Source organism: Euleptes europaea, chromosome 5 (assembly GCF_029931775.1).
Source record: "Euleptes europaea isolate rEulEur1 chromosome 5, rEulEur1.hap1, whole genome shotgun sequence".
In the NCBI taxonomy this organism is placed as follows: Eukaryota; Metazoa; Chordata; class Lepidosauria; order Squamata; family Sphaerodactylidae; genus Euleptes; species Euleptes europaea.
The window spans coordinates 112,637,503-112,652,098 of record NC_079316.1 but is presented as its reverse complement, the minus strand read 5'-3'; the positions used below and the strand labels follow the sequence as shown (position 1 = coordinate 112,652,098).

The 14,596-nt window shown below is 50.1% G+C and overlaps 1 protein-coding gene across 1 annotated transcript in view; it reads right to left on the bottom strand.

Annotated features, from left to right (window-relative positions):
• Positions 1 to 14,596, bottom strand: part of WDFY4 (WDFY family member 4) — a 165,801-nt gene that overhangs the window by 108,226 nt on the left and 42,979 nt on the right. The window contains exons 13-21 of the mRNA XM_056850543.1: positions 12,801 to 13,015; positions 11,506 to 11,621; positions 9,483 to 9,678; positions 7,966 to 8,042; positions 5,226 to 5,447; positions 4,493 to 4,677; positions 3,150 to 3,381; positions 1,386 to 1,537; positions 694 to 805 (exon numbers count right to left, since the gene is read on the bottom strand). Coding sequence (XP_056706521.1) covers positions 694 to 805; positions 1,386 to 1,537; positions 3,150 to 3,381; positions 4,493 to 4,677; positions 5,226 to 5,447; positions 7,966 to 8,042; positions 9,483 to 9,678; positions 11,506 to 11,621; positions 12,801 to 13,015 — 1,507 coding nt within the window. The remainder of the gene's footprint in view (positions 1 to 693; positions 806 to 1,385; positions 1,538 to 3,149; positions 3,382 to 4,492; positions 4,678 to 5,225; positions 5,448 to 7,965; positions 8,043 to 9,482; positions 9,679 to 11,505; positions 11,622 to 12,800; positions 13,016 to 14,596) is intronic.

Below are 14,596 nucleotides of genomic sequence, written 5' to 3'. Positions count from 1 at the left end.
GTAATCTTTAATGGATGGAAAACTCACGCATAACTCCAAGGAACAACCGAGTCAGTCCGAGGGCGAATGTGAGTCCAAGTACCCATGCATAAACAACCTTGGACTCTTCTTTCGTGCACTTCTTTGTTGGAACTGAACATCAGCAAAAGGGCCAAGCCCCAAGATCAATTCTTTCAACCAATTCAAGCTGGATTATGGAACTAACCTGGGGGAGGGGGCTTGGAGCTCAGCTATCACTTGAATCTTTTTGTGTGTGTGTCTCTGTGGCCAAAACCTACAGAGAAACACAGACTTTGCCACACATTCCAAGCGGAGACAAAATCACATCAACTTGCTTGTTGCCTCTTCCATGTGCCCTCTGGGATTCCTTTCTAGCTTGCCAGAAATAACTGCAGTGCTTCATTCCCTCTGGTGGTTCCTGGATGACTAACATTTATGGGACCCAACGTCACAGGTGGGAGCTAGCCATGCGACCATCCGCCGTGAGACAGAGCTACATGATTTAAATTCACCCCAGCGATGTGGGAGCCACTAACAGAAAAATGGCTACACTATGGCTGGTATTTAAAGGGACTCTTCTTGAGAGATTCAGGGGTTCTTGTCAGGACATAAACTTTTGCTATTCTTCTGCACATCTGCCCTGAGTACACTGGGTCATGTGCTTCAGTGTTAGGTGCTACATTCTGTACATACCATACTGGCCCACAGCAACGGCTCCAATAGTTCTTAAGGGACCGGGAAGCTTTCCAGCAATATTTCGAGCCAGGTAAACTGGCGTCATACCATCACGAGAGGAGAGCTCCAGCTAAAAGATACGGAAAACACTGAAACATGAGAGGAGAGTAAGGAGAAAGCAGGAAACAACCGTTTAGGAAAGGGAGGGGGGAAGAGAATTTTGAGAAAACTCTGTTACAGCCCATTATGGAGATTGACTCGGATTTCCTGGGGAGGGGCAATGACTCAGCGGTACAGAGAGCATCTGCTTGGCATGCAGAAGATCCCAGGTTCAATCCCCAGCATCTCCAGTTGAAGCATCTGGCAGCGGGTGATGTGAAAGACCTCCACCTGAGACCCCGGAGAGCTGCTGCCAGTCTGAGTCAACAATACTGACCTTGCTGGATCAAGGGTCTGATTCAGTATAAGGCAGCTACATGTGTGTTCATTCCCCTCCCCACACCAGCGTGACATGGAAATAGCTTAAATATTTGCATGCTGCCTTTGCGGAGGTCTTTGCATGGTTCCACATACCCTCGATGCCGCTGGTATGTCTAGGATCTTCAGTGGTAGAATCTGTTTATAGTGTAATCTGTGAGCCTACAACATCAGCCCTAGTGTATAAGATCATCTATAACTTCTCTGTCCAGCAAAACAGCCCAAAACCTTACCTCTTTGGCTATCAGGCGTCCATCCACCTCTCCGTAGTGGTCCCTTATGCCTCTGATTGTGGTGTAGCTTGAGCTCATCACATTGATCCCAAAGGAAATCTTTTCCTGTGCTACTAAGGCTCCAGTCCGGACCTCGTTACTGGATCCCTCTCCTAAAGGCAGAGATGGTCAGAGGAGATGGGGAAGAAGCAGATGATGAGAGGGAAGCATCTTGGTCATCTTCTGGGCATGTAGTGGGGGTCACTGGGGGTGTGGGGGGAGGGTAGTTGTAAATTTCCTGCATTGTCCAGGGGGTTGGACTAGATGACCCTGGTGGTCCCTTCCAACTCTATGATTCTATGATTCTAAGGTATCCATAGGATGAGCTAAAGAAACCTGCCACCCCTCCATGGTGCTTCTGTAATTAGACCTTTCCTAGGCAACGAGGGTCTTTAACACATGGCTGTTTCCCTTGCCAACATCAGGTCTTTGTTTGGATTACGCATGCCGTTTCTGATTGTCAGAGGTCGCCTCCCCCTTCCCCTGCCTTTCCCCCATGTTTTCAGAGACCAGTTTTATCTCAAATTTGAAAATGTGGGCAAAATGGGGGGAAACACATGGTCTGCCCAGCCCCCCCCCCCAAAAAAAAGACCTGTAGCCAGCCTTATAAAAAGTAAAGCAGCTTTATCGTGAGGGAGCAGGAGCCTAAGGATCATAGAATCATAGAGTTGGAAGGGATCACCAGGGGTCACCTATTCCAACCCCCAGCACAATGCAGGAAATTCACAATTACCCCCACCCACACTCCCAGTGACCCCCTACTCCATGCCCAGAAGAGAGAGATCTTCAACTGAGGATCAGAAATTGCTTGGTCTAACATCTATGTATCTGTGATACCACCCAAGGATCCACCACAGTTTCTATGATTTTGGAAGAATCCATGGCCAAGGCCTGTTAGGGTTGCCATTCCCCCACCAGTGGCGGGGAATTCCCTGCTCCGAGCCCCCTCCAAGCCCCCTCCTCCTGGCGCCGTTCAGCTGGCCAGCGGGGGAACTTACTAGCTGCAACGGAAGGAGGGCATCAACACAACAACCTCACTTCTGGAAGTGTTGTCATCCCATCTCTGACAATCACGGGGACACTCTGGTATTTGGGCAAAATGCTGTGTTAAAAACCAGCTTCTGCCATAGAGTTTTTGCCCAAAACCCAGAGCGCCTCCACGATTGCTGGCGGCGTGGCGGCGTCACTTCTGGAAGTGATGTAGGCATGTCAATGCTGGCCTCCATTTACAGCAAGTAAGTCCCCCCAACCCCATCCCCCTCCAGTTGCCGGGGGGGAGGGCTGGCAACCCTACCTGTTAGAGCTAACTGGCACCTGTCAAGGCCTTTCTATAGGCCTTTCTATAGGCCTTTCCCAAACTGTGATGGATGTTTCACTCCCAGATAGGGTTGCCGCCTCTGGGTTGGGAAATACCTGGAGATTTTGGTGGCGGAGCCTGAGAAGGGCGGGGTTTGGAGAGGGGAAGGACTTCAATGCCATAGAGTCCAAGGGCCAAAGCAGCGATTTTCTCCAGGGGAACTGATCTCTATCAGCTGGAGATCAGTTATAGTAGCAGGAGTTCTCCAGCCACCACCTGGAGGTTGAAAACCCTACTCCCAGAACTAGTAAGCTGGAGCACGTCAAATGAGCGCTCAGCCCAAGGGATGTCCCTCCCTCCCTCCCTCCCTCCCTCCCAGCCTCATTCAAAAGATGGTAGATTTCAAGGACCACAGACTGGCCTTTTACCTCCAAGCTCCACGTCCTGGAAGCTGCCACAGTACCTCGGACCCAGACTGGAAATCCGCTGCAGAGTCTCGACGGAAACGGCTTCTTCAAAGAAGTGTATCGGGCCCTGGCGCCACGTCAAGGGAGACTTCTGGTTCCAAACCCGTGGGGTGGCCATGTAGCCGTAGACATCAATAAAGGAGGAGGGGTCCATGGACACAAAGTTACCTGGAAACAGCTGGATATACTGCATCTGCAATGGAGGAAAGGAAACCATTGCCACCTCTGGGTGTAGGGTTGCAGCCCTGAGAACACATTCCTGGGAGCAAGCCGTGTTGAATAAAACAGGACTTAGGGTCGCCAGCCTCCAGGTGGTGGCTGGAGATCACCTGCTATTACAACTGATCTCCAGCCAATAGAGATCAGTTCACCTGGAGAAAACGGCCGCTTTGGCCATTGGATTCTATGGCATTGAAGCCCCTCCCCAAACCCCACCCTCCTCAGGCTCCGCCGCAAAAATCTCCAGGTATTTCCCAACCCATAACTGGCAGCCCTATTTGCATAGTGTTTTATTAGCAGACTTTCTTTCTTTCTTTTGACATTTCTGCTGCCTACCGTGGAAGCTTGGCATGGAAGCTGAAGCCTCAGAATCTGAAGTACAAACAGATTTCATTTCTGCCTCCATGCAGGGTCCCAGCCTGCTCGGATAGGGTTGCCATTCTCCAGGTGGCAGCTGGAGATCTCCCACTATTACAACTGATCCCCAGGCAATACAGATCAATTCACTTGAGGACAATGTCGCACTTGGGAAGGTGGACTCTATGGCATTATACCCCATTGAAGTCCCACTCCCTCCCCAAACCCCGCCCTCCTCAGCCTCCACCCCCAAAATTTCCAGGTATTTCCCAACCCGGAGCTGGCAGCCTTAGGCTTACTTTTGAGTAGAACAGTTTATGATTGCTCCCTTAGTCACCTGTGACTGAATGCTTGATACCACTCTCCCCTCAAAAAAACCCTACCCATAAAATAGTATCCTTCTTCCTGTCACGCTAGCTTTCTATATGAAGATATATATATATATATATATATATATATATAGATAGATAGATAGATAGATAGATAGATAGATAGATAGATATAGATAGATATAGATATATATAGATATATAGATAGATATATAGATATATAGATATATATATATAGATAGATAGATAGATAGATAGATAGATAGATATTTGCATAGAGGGGCTTTCAACACCATGAGCTTCCGCTGCAGTCTGAAGCGGTATAGGCCAAGGCCTTTCTCTTAACCACTACTCCACGCTGGTTCTCACTAACTGCAGACCTGAATGGGAAGCTGTTACCTTAGCGGACCCGAGTAGCTGCCCATCTAGATAGGCTGAAACGATACAAATCCTCTTCGTTTCTGTTGCCGCCGTCACTGCCAGGTGATGCCACTGCCCAGTAACTAGCAGCCCAGCACAGCTGAATTGCACTCGAGAGAAGGCGGAGGACTGCCCAACGTTTTCACATTTGGGTTCCATCAGGTCTGCAGTGATGGAAAGAAGCCAAATCACACACCACAGGTGTAAGAGCGATGTATCGTAGATTGGGCATGACCAGGCTTGTCAACCTCCAAGTGGTGGCTGGAGATCTCCCGCTGTTACAACCGATCTCCAGGTAACAGAGATCAGTTCACCTGGAGAAAATGGCCACTTTGGAAGGTGGACTCTATGGCAGTGAAGTCCCTCCTCTCCCCAAACCCTGCCCTCCTCAGGCTCTTCCCCAAAAACCTCCCACCGGTAGCAAAGAGGGACCTGGTAACCCTACCCCTGCCCCAAATGGGTCATGGCTGCTCCTTTTATTGTGCAAAAAAATGACAGTTTGTCTGATGAGACCCTCAGACGGAGCAGAAAGAGGCTCAGGTGTTGGATGTGTGTTGAGACTTGCGGAGAAACACATGCTGGCTCAGGCTTTCAAAGTGACTCGTAGAACTAGCAGGCCTCAGGGATCTTTCCACTTAGCCCCCCCCCCCCATGAATACCCTTTTATTTTGTCCCTGCCCCCACCCCATGAAAGCATAGCCAGAAGCCCTACCGAGGGGCTGGAGGGGCGTTTCCTCTGTGGAGACGGTCAGGCAATCGCTCTCAGGAGAAAAGCTGACCGAGAAGCAGACAAATTCTTCTTCCGTCCGTGCCATGTGGCGCACCAGCGTGAGGAAGCGCAGCGGGTGGGGGGCATCATGAGCAGAGCCCCTCTTGCTGACCAGGAACCAGGAGGAGAAGGTCAGGCCATCCGGCGAGGGGAACAACCTGGGCCCTAGAGCCGGGAAGGAAGAGGCGAGTGTCAGGCTCTGCTTGGAGCAACCTGGCTGGGAAGGAACCTCTCTTGAGGTGGGGCGTTATCACCGTAGGGTTGCCAACCTCCAGATGGTACCTGGAGATTTCCCAGAACTGCACCTGATCCCCAGACTATATGGATCAGTTTTGTTGGAGAAAATGGCTGGTTTGGAAGGAGTGACTCTAAGGTCTTTTATGCATGGTTGTTTCCCTTGCAGTCACCCCTCTGACAAATTCAGGTCTTTGTTTGGATTCTGCATGCCGTTTCCGACCGTCAGAGGTTGCCTCGCTCTCTCCCCCCCCCATTTCCCTGCATTTTGCCCGCATTTTCAAATTAAAGATAAAACGGGTTCCTCAAAACGCGGGCAAAACACAGGAAAAGGCAAGGGGAGAGCGAGGTGACCTCTAACGGTCGGAAACGGCAAGCGGAATCAACACAAAGACCTGAAGTCATCGGAGGAGTGACGGCAAGGGAAACAGCCATGCATAAAAGACCTATGGCATTGTACCCTGCTCAGGTCCTTCTCCCTTCCCAAACCCCGCCCTCCCCAGGCTCCAGCCCCAAATCTCCAGGAATTTCCCAACCCAGAGCTGACATACCTACCTCACAGGGAACCAAAGCAGAAAGAAACAAGACTCAGAAGGTGTGGGATCTTCTGGGAGCAGTTTTACGTGAGGACAAGTGGTTCTAGGGACCTTGGTTTGAATTAACTATGGACACCTTTATACAAGAGCCAAGGATGCTTTGGCAATTAGCTAGCAAGATTCCTTCCAACTGTTCCTTCGGCCACCAAAGGACCACATGAAACATTATCATGAAACCACATTTTACAGAAAAAGTACAGGAACTTGCTCAAACTCTTGTTGAAGTCTTTGGGGGCAGGGGAAGGAAGGGGCTGGGAAAAAACAACTGGGCATGTAGAGTCCTGGTGGAGAGATGTGAGCCCTTCTCGTGGTTTGCAGCGGATCCAGTATTAAGCTTTGGTTGGTTTTAAAAGAAATGGGTGTGCCACAACATCTGACCATTTTGATGCGCAACATGTACTCCGGGCAAGAGGCCTATGTTAGGACAGAATATGGAGAAACAGGACGGTTTCCAGTTGGCAATGGTGTCAGACAAAGATGTATTTTATCTCCCTAGCTGTTCAATCTACTTTATATGCAGAACATATCATAAGAATGCTGGATTAGGTTTAGATGAAGATGGAGGGAAAATGGGTGGAAGGAGCAATAAAAATGTGAGATATACAGATGTGAGATATACAGATGAAAACAAATTACGGGCAGAAAATAATGAAGACTTGAGATGATTACTGATGAAGGTTGAAGCGGAAAGTGCCAAAGCAGGATTATAGCTGAACATTTAAAAAAACAAACAAAAGTAATGACTACTGGGGAATTACACGGCTTTAAGGCTGACAATGAAGAAATTTAAATTGTTCAAGATTTTCTATCCCTTGGTTCAATCATCAACCAAAAGGGAGATGGCAACTGAGAAATCAGAAGGAAATTGAGACAGGGAAGGGCAGCCATGAAGGAACTAGAAAAGACTCTGAAGTGTAAGGATGTGTCACTGATAACCAAGATCAAGTTAATTCATGCCATAGTATTCCCTGTTACTATGTATGGGCTTGAAAGTTGGATAATGAAGAAAGGCTGAGAGGAAGAAAGTTGGTTCATTTGAAATGTGGGGTTGGAGGAGAGTGTTACGGTTACCATTGACAGCCAAAAAGACAAATCAGTGGGTTCTAGATCAAATCAAGCCTGACCTGACCCTAGAAGCTAAAATAAGTAAACATAAGACTATTGTACTTTGGTCACATTATGAGAAGACAAGATTCACTGGAAAAGGCAAGATTGCTAGGAAAAGTTGAAGGCAGCAGGAAAAGAGGAAGAGCCAACATGAGATGGATTGACTACATAAATGAAGCTATGGCCCTCAGTTAGCAAGACCTGAGCAAGGCAGTAAATAAGAACATAAGAAAGGCCATGCTGGATCAGACCAAGGCCCAACAAGTCCAGCAGTCCGTCCACACAGTGGCCAACCGGATGCCTCTAGGAAGCCCACAAACAAGATGACTACAGAAGCATTGTCCTGCCTGTGCTCCCCCGCAACTTAATATAATAGGCATGCTCCTGATACAGGAGAGAATAGGTACGCATCATGACGAGTATCCATTTTGACTAGTAGCCATGGATAGCCCTCTCCTCCATGAACATGTTCACTCCCCTCTTAAAGCCTTCCAAGCTGGCAGCCATCACCACATCCTGGGGCAGGGAGTTCCACCATTTAACTATGTATTGTGTGAAGAAATACTTCCTTTTGTCTGTTTTGAATCTCTCGCCCTCCAGCTTCAGCAGATGACCCCGCATTCCAGTATTATGAGAGAGGGAGAAAAGGATGTTTCGGAGGTAATTAATTCACAGGGTCGCCATAAGTCAGAAGGAACTTGGGGCACTTAACACACACACACCTACCTTAAGGTAGAAACACCTACCCTTTCCAATTCCTCCTGAGATGGAGTGTTCAGCATTGGGACCCAGAACCGTAGCCAAAGTTGGGAGAAATAAACAGCTGCAACGTAGAGAGAAATGGGAACATAAGTCATCTTTTTCGGGGGGTGGGGGGAATAAATACAGAGATGCACTGGGGGGAAGAAAGTGAATATATCTTTCAGTGGGGGTGTGGACTGGCATGCCATCGCACCAGTCACTGGGGAGGGGACCGCGCCCAGTTTTTTCACCTGTGCTCTGCAACTGAATGCCTTGGAATTCTGGTCCCTTTAGCTTCCCCCTCCTATTTCCCCCTCCTTTCTGTTTGCACCTGTGTCTCTTGCGTTTCATGCATTTAACAGAGAGGGTTTACCCTTACAAAACTCACACCACGCTAAATGGGCCAGTGAACACAGTATTTCCCTGACCCAGAGGGCACCTAACTCAAAGACCCACCCTTCCACTAAAGGAGTGTTCAGTGGGCAAAGACAATTTAGGCAGACTTCCCATCCCACGCTGCAAAGGGAATCACAGAATCATGGAGTTGGAAGGGGCCATCCAGGCCATCTAGTCCAACCCCCTGCTCAATGCAGGATCAGCCTAGAGTATCCCTGACAAGCACTTGTCCAGCCTCTTCTTAAAGATTGCCAGTGAGGGGGAGCTCGCCACCTCCCTAGGTAGCCAATTCCACTCTCCAGCAACTCTTACTGTAAAAAAACTTTTTCCTAATATCCAGCCAGTACCTTTCTGCCTGCCCTGACCTGGATGGCCCAGGCTAGCCTGATCTTGTCAGATCTCAGAAGCTAAGCAGGGTCAGCCCTGGTTAGTATTTGGATGGAAGACCACCGAGGAATACCAGGGTTGTTGTGCAGAGGAAGGCACTGGCAAACCACCTCTGTTAGTCCCTTGCCATGAAAACCCCAAAAGGGGTCGCCTTAAGTCGGCTGCGACTTGAAGGCACTTTACACACACACCTTTCTGACTGCAATTTAAACCCATGATTGCTATGATCCTCTGCTGCCAGCAGGAACAGCTCCCTGCCCTCCTCTAAGCGGCAGCCCTTCAAATACTTCAAGAGAGCAATCACGTCCCCCCTCGACCTCCTCTTCTCCAGACTGAACATTCCCAAGACCCTCAGCCTTTCCTCGTAGGGCTTGGTCTCCGGACCCCTGATCATAGGAAGCTTACACCGATTGAAGTGCCCTGGGTTGGAGACATCGTCTAACTTTGGGCACTTTCACACACACCGAATAATGCACTTTAAATCCACTTTCAATCCACTTTGAAGCTGGATTTTACTGTGTGATCTGTGTGATGGTTAAAGTTAAAGTGGATTGAGAGTGCATTATTTGGCATGTGTGAAAGTGCCCAATTCCAGTCTGCTAACGTGCACTTTATGCCTTAGAGGAATGTGAGCGGCAGCAATAGAACAGCACAGATCTGGCCAGTGCCATCTCTGTGAACGGAGCTGGTGGGGACAGAGACCAGGAGGGTTGGCATGCCGTGCAGGCAGAGGAGGTACCCGTATCCTTTCAGGGACATGTCAAACTCCACAAAGGAAGGTGCGAGGCAGGCGCTTTGTGGCTGGAAGTTGCGCGGAGCAGTCATGGCGATCAGACTGGTGGCTGCCTCGAGAGCCGCCACTGAGTTCTCGGACATCCGTGACACGACCGAAACTGGGGGAGCCAGGTGACAATTTGCAGGATCGCTCAGTGAACCTGGAACAGAAAATGTGCGGGGTCATCCATGCTGCTCTGGAGCGACAGTGCTACCTTCAAGTATGAAAGCTGAGGCAGCCACAGCAGTGAGAGACAGAACCCTGAGCAGAAGAGCCAAACAGCATCATTTCAACCAGAGCTAGTATGACCACATTGGCAAGAATTGCACTCTGTGTGTGCCACACCTTAAAGTCAGAGGTGGTGGAATGTCCAACCCAAACACAGTTGCTGTTCAGTTATAAAAGCCCTGTAATCTGAACTGTGCCTCTATGGTGGGGGTCCTGTGGGAAGAGATTCCAAGATCTTCTTGTCCAACATTGTGGTTCTGACCCAGGCCAGAGAGTGGGTTCCTGGATACCCATAAGGAAAGCAAGAGCCCATCCCGACCAATTCCCCCGCCCCTTCCAGCCTGCATCCACTAGTCAAGAGTTTCCATTTACATATTCTGGCTTTTTGACACTCCCAAACTGTATGAGCTTGAATCGACAGCTGAGTCTATCCTTTATAGAGGTGCACCCCTCAATTTTGTCCTGGGAAATTCTTAAAGAAGCATGAAGAATGTTCCACATCCAAGGGATGCCAACCCCAGGATGGGAAATTACTGGAGATTTGGGGGTTGGAGCCTGAGGAAAGCAGGATTTGGAGAGGGAGCTCAGCGGGGTATAATTGTTGGAAATACAATGTCTAGTGCACAAAGATTGATTAAAGAAAGGAAGATCAGCAAGGGGCAGCAAGTGTGAGAGTTGGATAGATAGAAAGGTTGTGATCCTTCTCCCTTTTCTTCCTGTGTTCTTGTTTGTTCCCATAATGCACCCCTACTCTTCCTTCTAGTTACAGTGAAAGAGAGGAGCAACAGGCTGCATGTTGCCCTGTTAGTTATGGACCCTAGTTAGAAATAAGCCTGTCTCTCAGTCGTTTACCAAGTTTGTGATTTCTGAATAAACTCACTTTGTTTAGTCCTTAATCAGACTCAGGATCATTCTTAAGAAAAACTCAATTTCCTTCAATAATGCCATAGAGCCCACCCTCCAAAGCAGCTGTTTTCTCCAGGGGAACTGATCTCTGTCACCTGGAGATCAGTTGTAATTCTGGGAGTTCTCTAGGCCCCACCGGGATGTTAGCAACCATAGTCTTAAAACAATCGCTGAGAGACATATCTTCAGAACTGACTGTTCATAGTAAATCTGCTTTTCTCTGCCTTTAAGGAGTCTCAAAGCGTCTTACAATTACAATCCCTTCTTCTCCCCACCATAGGCACCTTGTGGGGTAGGTGAGGCTGAGAGTGTTCGGAGAGAACAGTGACTAGCCCAAGGTCACCCAGTTGGCTTCATGTGGAGGAGTGGGGAAACGAACACGGTTCTCCAGATTAGAGTCCGTCACTCATATGGAGGAGTGGGGAATCAAACCCATTTCTCCAGATTAGTGTCAGCCACTCATGTGGAGGAGTGGGGAATCAAACCCGGTTCTCCAGATCAGAGTCCACTGCTCCAAACTACCACTCTTAAAGCTGGTTGCCAACATCTAAGGAGGCCCAGGGGTCACCATCTCTCCTTCCCATAGGGTTACTAGCCTTCAGGTGGGGGCTGGAGATCTCCTGGAATTACAACTGATCTCCAGACTACAGAGATCAGCTCCCCTGGAGGAAATGTCTGCTTTGCAGGGTGGGCTGCAATGACATCACATCCTCACTGAGCTCCCTTCCCTCCCCAAACCCCGCCTTTACCAGGCTCCACCCCCACAATCTCCAGGAATTTCCCAACCTGGAGCTGGCAACCCTCCCATGAAAGTGACAGACCATCTCCTCCTGCTACCTTCAGCTGATCTCACCTTCTTCCCAGGTTTTTCGGAAAGAGCCATTCTTGCGTCCCAGAGGAGACGGGACCGGGCTTACACTGGACCCCGACTCTAGAGGTAGCAACGGGGTCCTGAGGCAGAGAAACTGTCTGGAAGAGGGCAAGGAAAAGAGATGGCGGTCAGGCAACGAAGCATGTACAGAGGCATCCTCACATGAACACCTGCAGCTGCCTTCTACTGAATCAGACCCTTGAGGGGCCATCAAAGTCAGTATTGTCTACTCAGATCGGCAGCGGCTCTCCAGGGTCTCAGGCTAGAGGTCTTTCACATCACCTACTTGCCTGGTCCCTTTAACTGGAGATGCCGGGGATTGAACCTGGGACCTTCTGCATGCCAAGCAGAGGAACTACCACTGAGCCACGTCCCCTCTCCAAGGCTCTCCAGGGTCTCAGGCAGGGGTCTTTCACATCACCTACTTGCCTGGTCCCTTTAACTGGAGATGCTGGGGATTGAACGTGGGACCTTCTGCATGACAAGCAGATGCTCTAAAGACTGCACTCCGTTTGTGTAAGAGCCGCTGGACATGAGGGGTTGGAGGTACTCTGAGGCTTGGGGAGAGAGATCAGTTCCCCTGGAGAAAAATGGCCGCTTTGGGCATTGGAGTCTATGGCATGGAAGTCCCTCCCCTCCCCAAATCCTGCCCTCCTCAGGCTCCACCCCAAAAACCTCCAGGTATTTCCTAAACTGGAGGGGGCAACCCACCCCTCCCATGCATTTCATTCAACAGATGCCCCTCCCCCGCCAAGTCAGAAGAAACACCTCATGGACCGCTTTTGGCCGAGATGACACTGCTCCTCAAGCAACTAATCCAGGGAAACGATGCTAACCAGCCACAGAGGAAATCATGAGGGCAGGAGACGTAGGACTGAGGTGGGCCACACAGGCCTGCCCCCAAGCGAATGGAAAGATTCCCCCATGACTAGGGTTGCTAACCACCAGGTGGTGGCTGGAGATCTCCCACTATTACATCTGATCTCCAGGTGACAGAGATCAGTTCCCCTGCAGAAAATGGCCGCTTTGGCAATTGGACTCTATGGGATTGAAGTCCCTCCCCTCTCCAAACCCCGCCCTCCTTAGGCTCTGCCCCCAAAATATCTAGGTAATTCCCAACCCAGAGCTGGAAACCCTACACATGATGTCATATTGCTGGGGGGGTGGGGGGTGGAAGGGAAGCTCTGCCTTCCATGGGCCTTTAACCACAGCTGAGGAAGCAGATCCTTCTGGGCTTAACAGGATCTAAAACCCTGTTTCCTGAAAGATGGGGGTACCTTAAGACATCCGGCTCGATGGATTGGGATGCCAGCTTCTCAAAGAGCCTGAGGAGAGGAAGGTGCAGGAGATTGTGGGCATCGCGGAGCTCATCTTGGCAGCAGGAAACCACGATATCCAGCAGGCCCGCCCCACAGGCCACTTGGCGGTTCTTCTCCACCCTCATCAAGGACTGGATGTGACAGGCCACCGCGAGCTGGATTTCCCACGATAACTGAAACAAGCAGGGAGGAGGAATGATGGCCGCGTAAGGACAGCCCGCTCTGAAATTTGATTTCGCTACAGCTAAAATGACCTTTCAGTTGCTTGGTTGGCCACCTTGAGTCTCCACCATGGTGCCCATGTAGGGTTGACAACCTCCAGGTGGTAGCTTGAGATCTTCCGCTGAATCAGACCTTCGGTGCATCAAAGTGTCAGGCTGCTATCTCGGTTTCGTTATTGCCTCTGTCTCTGTGCTGTATTGTCTGCCCCCCAAGGTCGCATACCTAGGCCTGGGAACTCAGCTCCTGGGAAACTGTATTCATGCGTGTAATCTCCCGCCTTTCCTACCTTATAATATCTCCCAGCTAGTGAGCCTTTCATAGCTGTCATTTTATTCGTTTGCACTGTATGCCTATTTGATCAGTAAAAGCCATCTGTTTGGACTCTATATGACTTTGTGGTGATTTCTGGTTCTGTGGGCCAAGGGCTGACATTATGACAGCTATCACTCATCTTCACCGTTCTCCTAGCCAGGCTGGAGCCCAGGGGGGTTCGCCTGCCACTTGGATGGGAGCTGTGCAGCTCTCCAGGTGATCTACTACCCTGGAGCCCTTCTCAGAGGACCCTACTCTGTTACAAGACTTAATCGCTGAACTTTTCCAGACGACCCGAGAGGTTTGCCGCTTGAGGGGACTGGTACAGGCGCAGTGGCAATCTCTTACAGGACGTCTCTGGATGTTAACATCGGAGGATACTGATGCTCGTTTAGATCTTCTGGACTTGGATCAATTACTGGACGATGCCCGATTGGCGACTGAGGATTTACAAATATTAACTGGACTTTTGGATAATCTTATTTCTCGACAAACTCTTTCTACCATGGCGGGAGCCCCGCCGGAGGGTTTTTCCCTGATCCCGGATGCGGCCAGCTGCCAAGCTGAGGCCAAGCGAGTCGCTATTAGCACCGCTCTTCTCCTTGTGGAATGTACAAAGGACACCCCGGTAGCCACCTTGGCTCAAGTTTTGACCCCGACGTTTGGAGCCGAGGCATCCGCACTGGCGGTTCGAGTACAACCTCTGCTGGGCGGGGAACCTGACCCCATACTCTTGCTCCTCGAGACAGAACTTTTGCCGCGCATTACGGCAGAGGCTGCCCTAAGACTTGAGAACGCCAAAGTTCTTGCGGATCAGCAAGCCGCCGAAGCGGCTAGGGTCGCAAGAGAGAGAGAGGCGGCGGAAGCAGCCAGGGCGGCTGCAGCAAGGATTAGGAATCAGGCGAACGTGGACACGCGCCCCAAGGACTATGTACTGGGACTATCAGGTCTGACTTTTTCCCCGGCGTTTGTCCCGTCGCGTGCGACCCAACGCGCACGCCGTTTGGCGGACCGACGTCGAGACTCAGATGAGTCTGAAGACGAGGATTTATATGGGGATAGCTCTCAATGGGCCACGAGCTTCCGAACCAGTAAGCCTCATCTTACTGGTGGCCCAAGTGAGGAGGTTCATCTTTTACGAGCCCAGAATCGGGAGCTCTCCGACCGTGTTGATCAACTCCAGGAAGTAATGGAACTTATGCTTCAAGAGAACAGGCAAT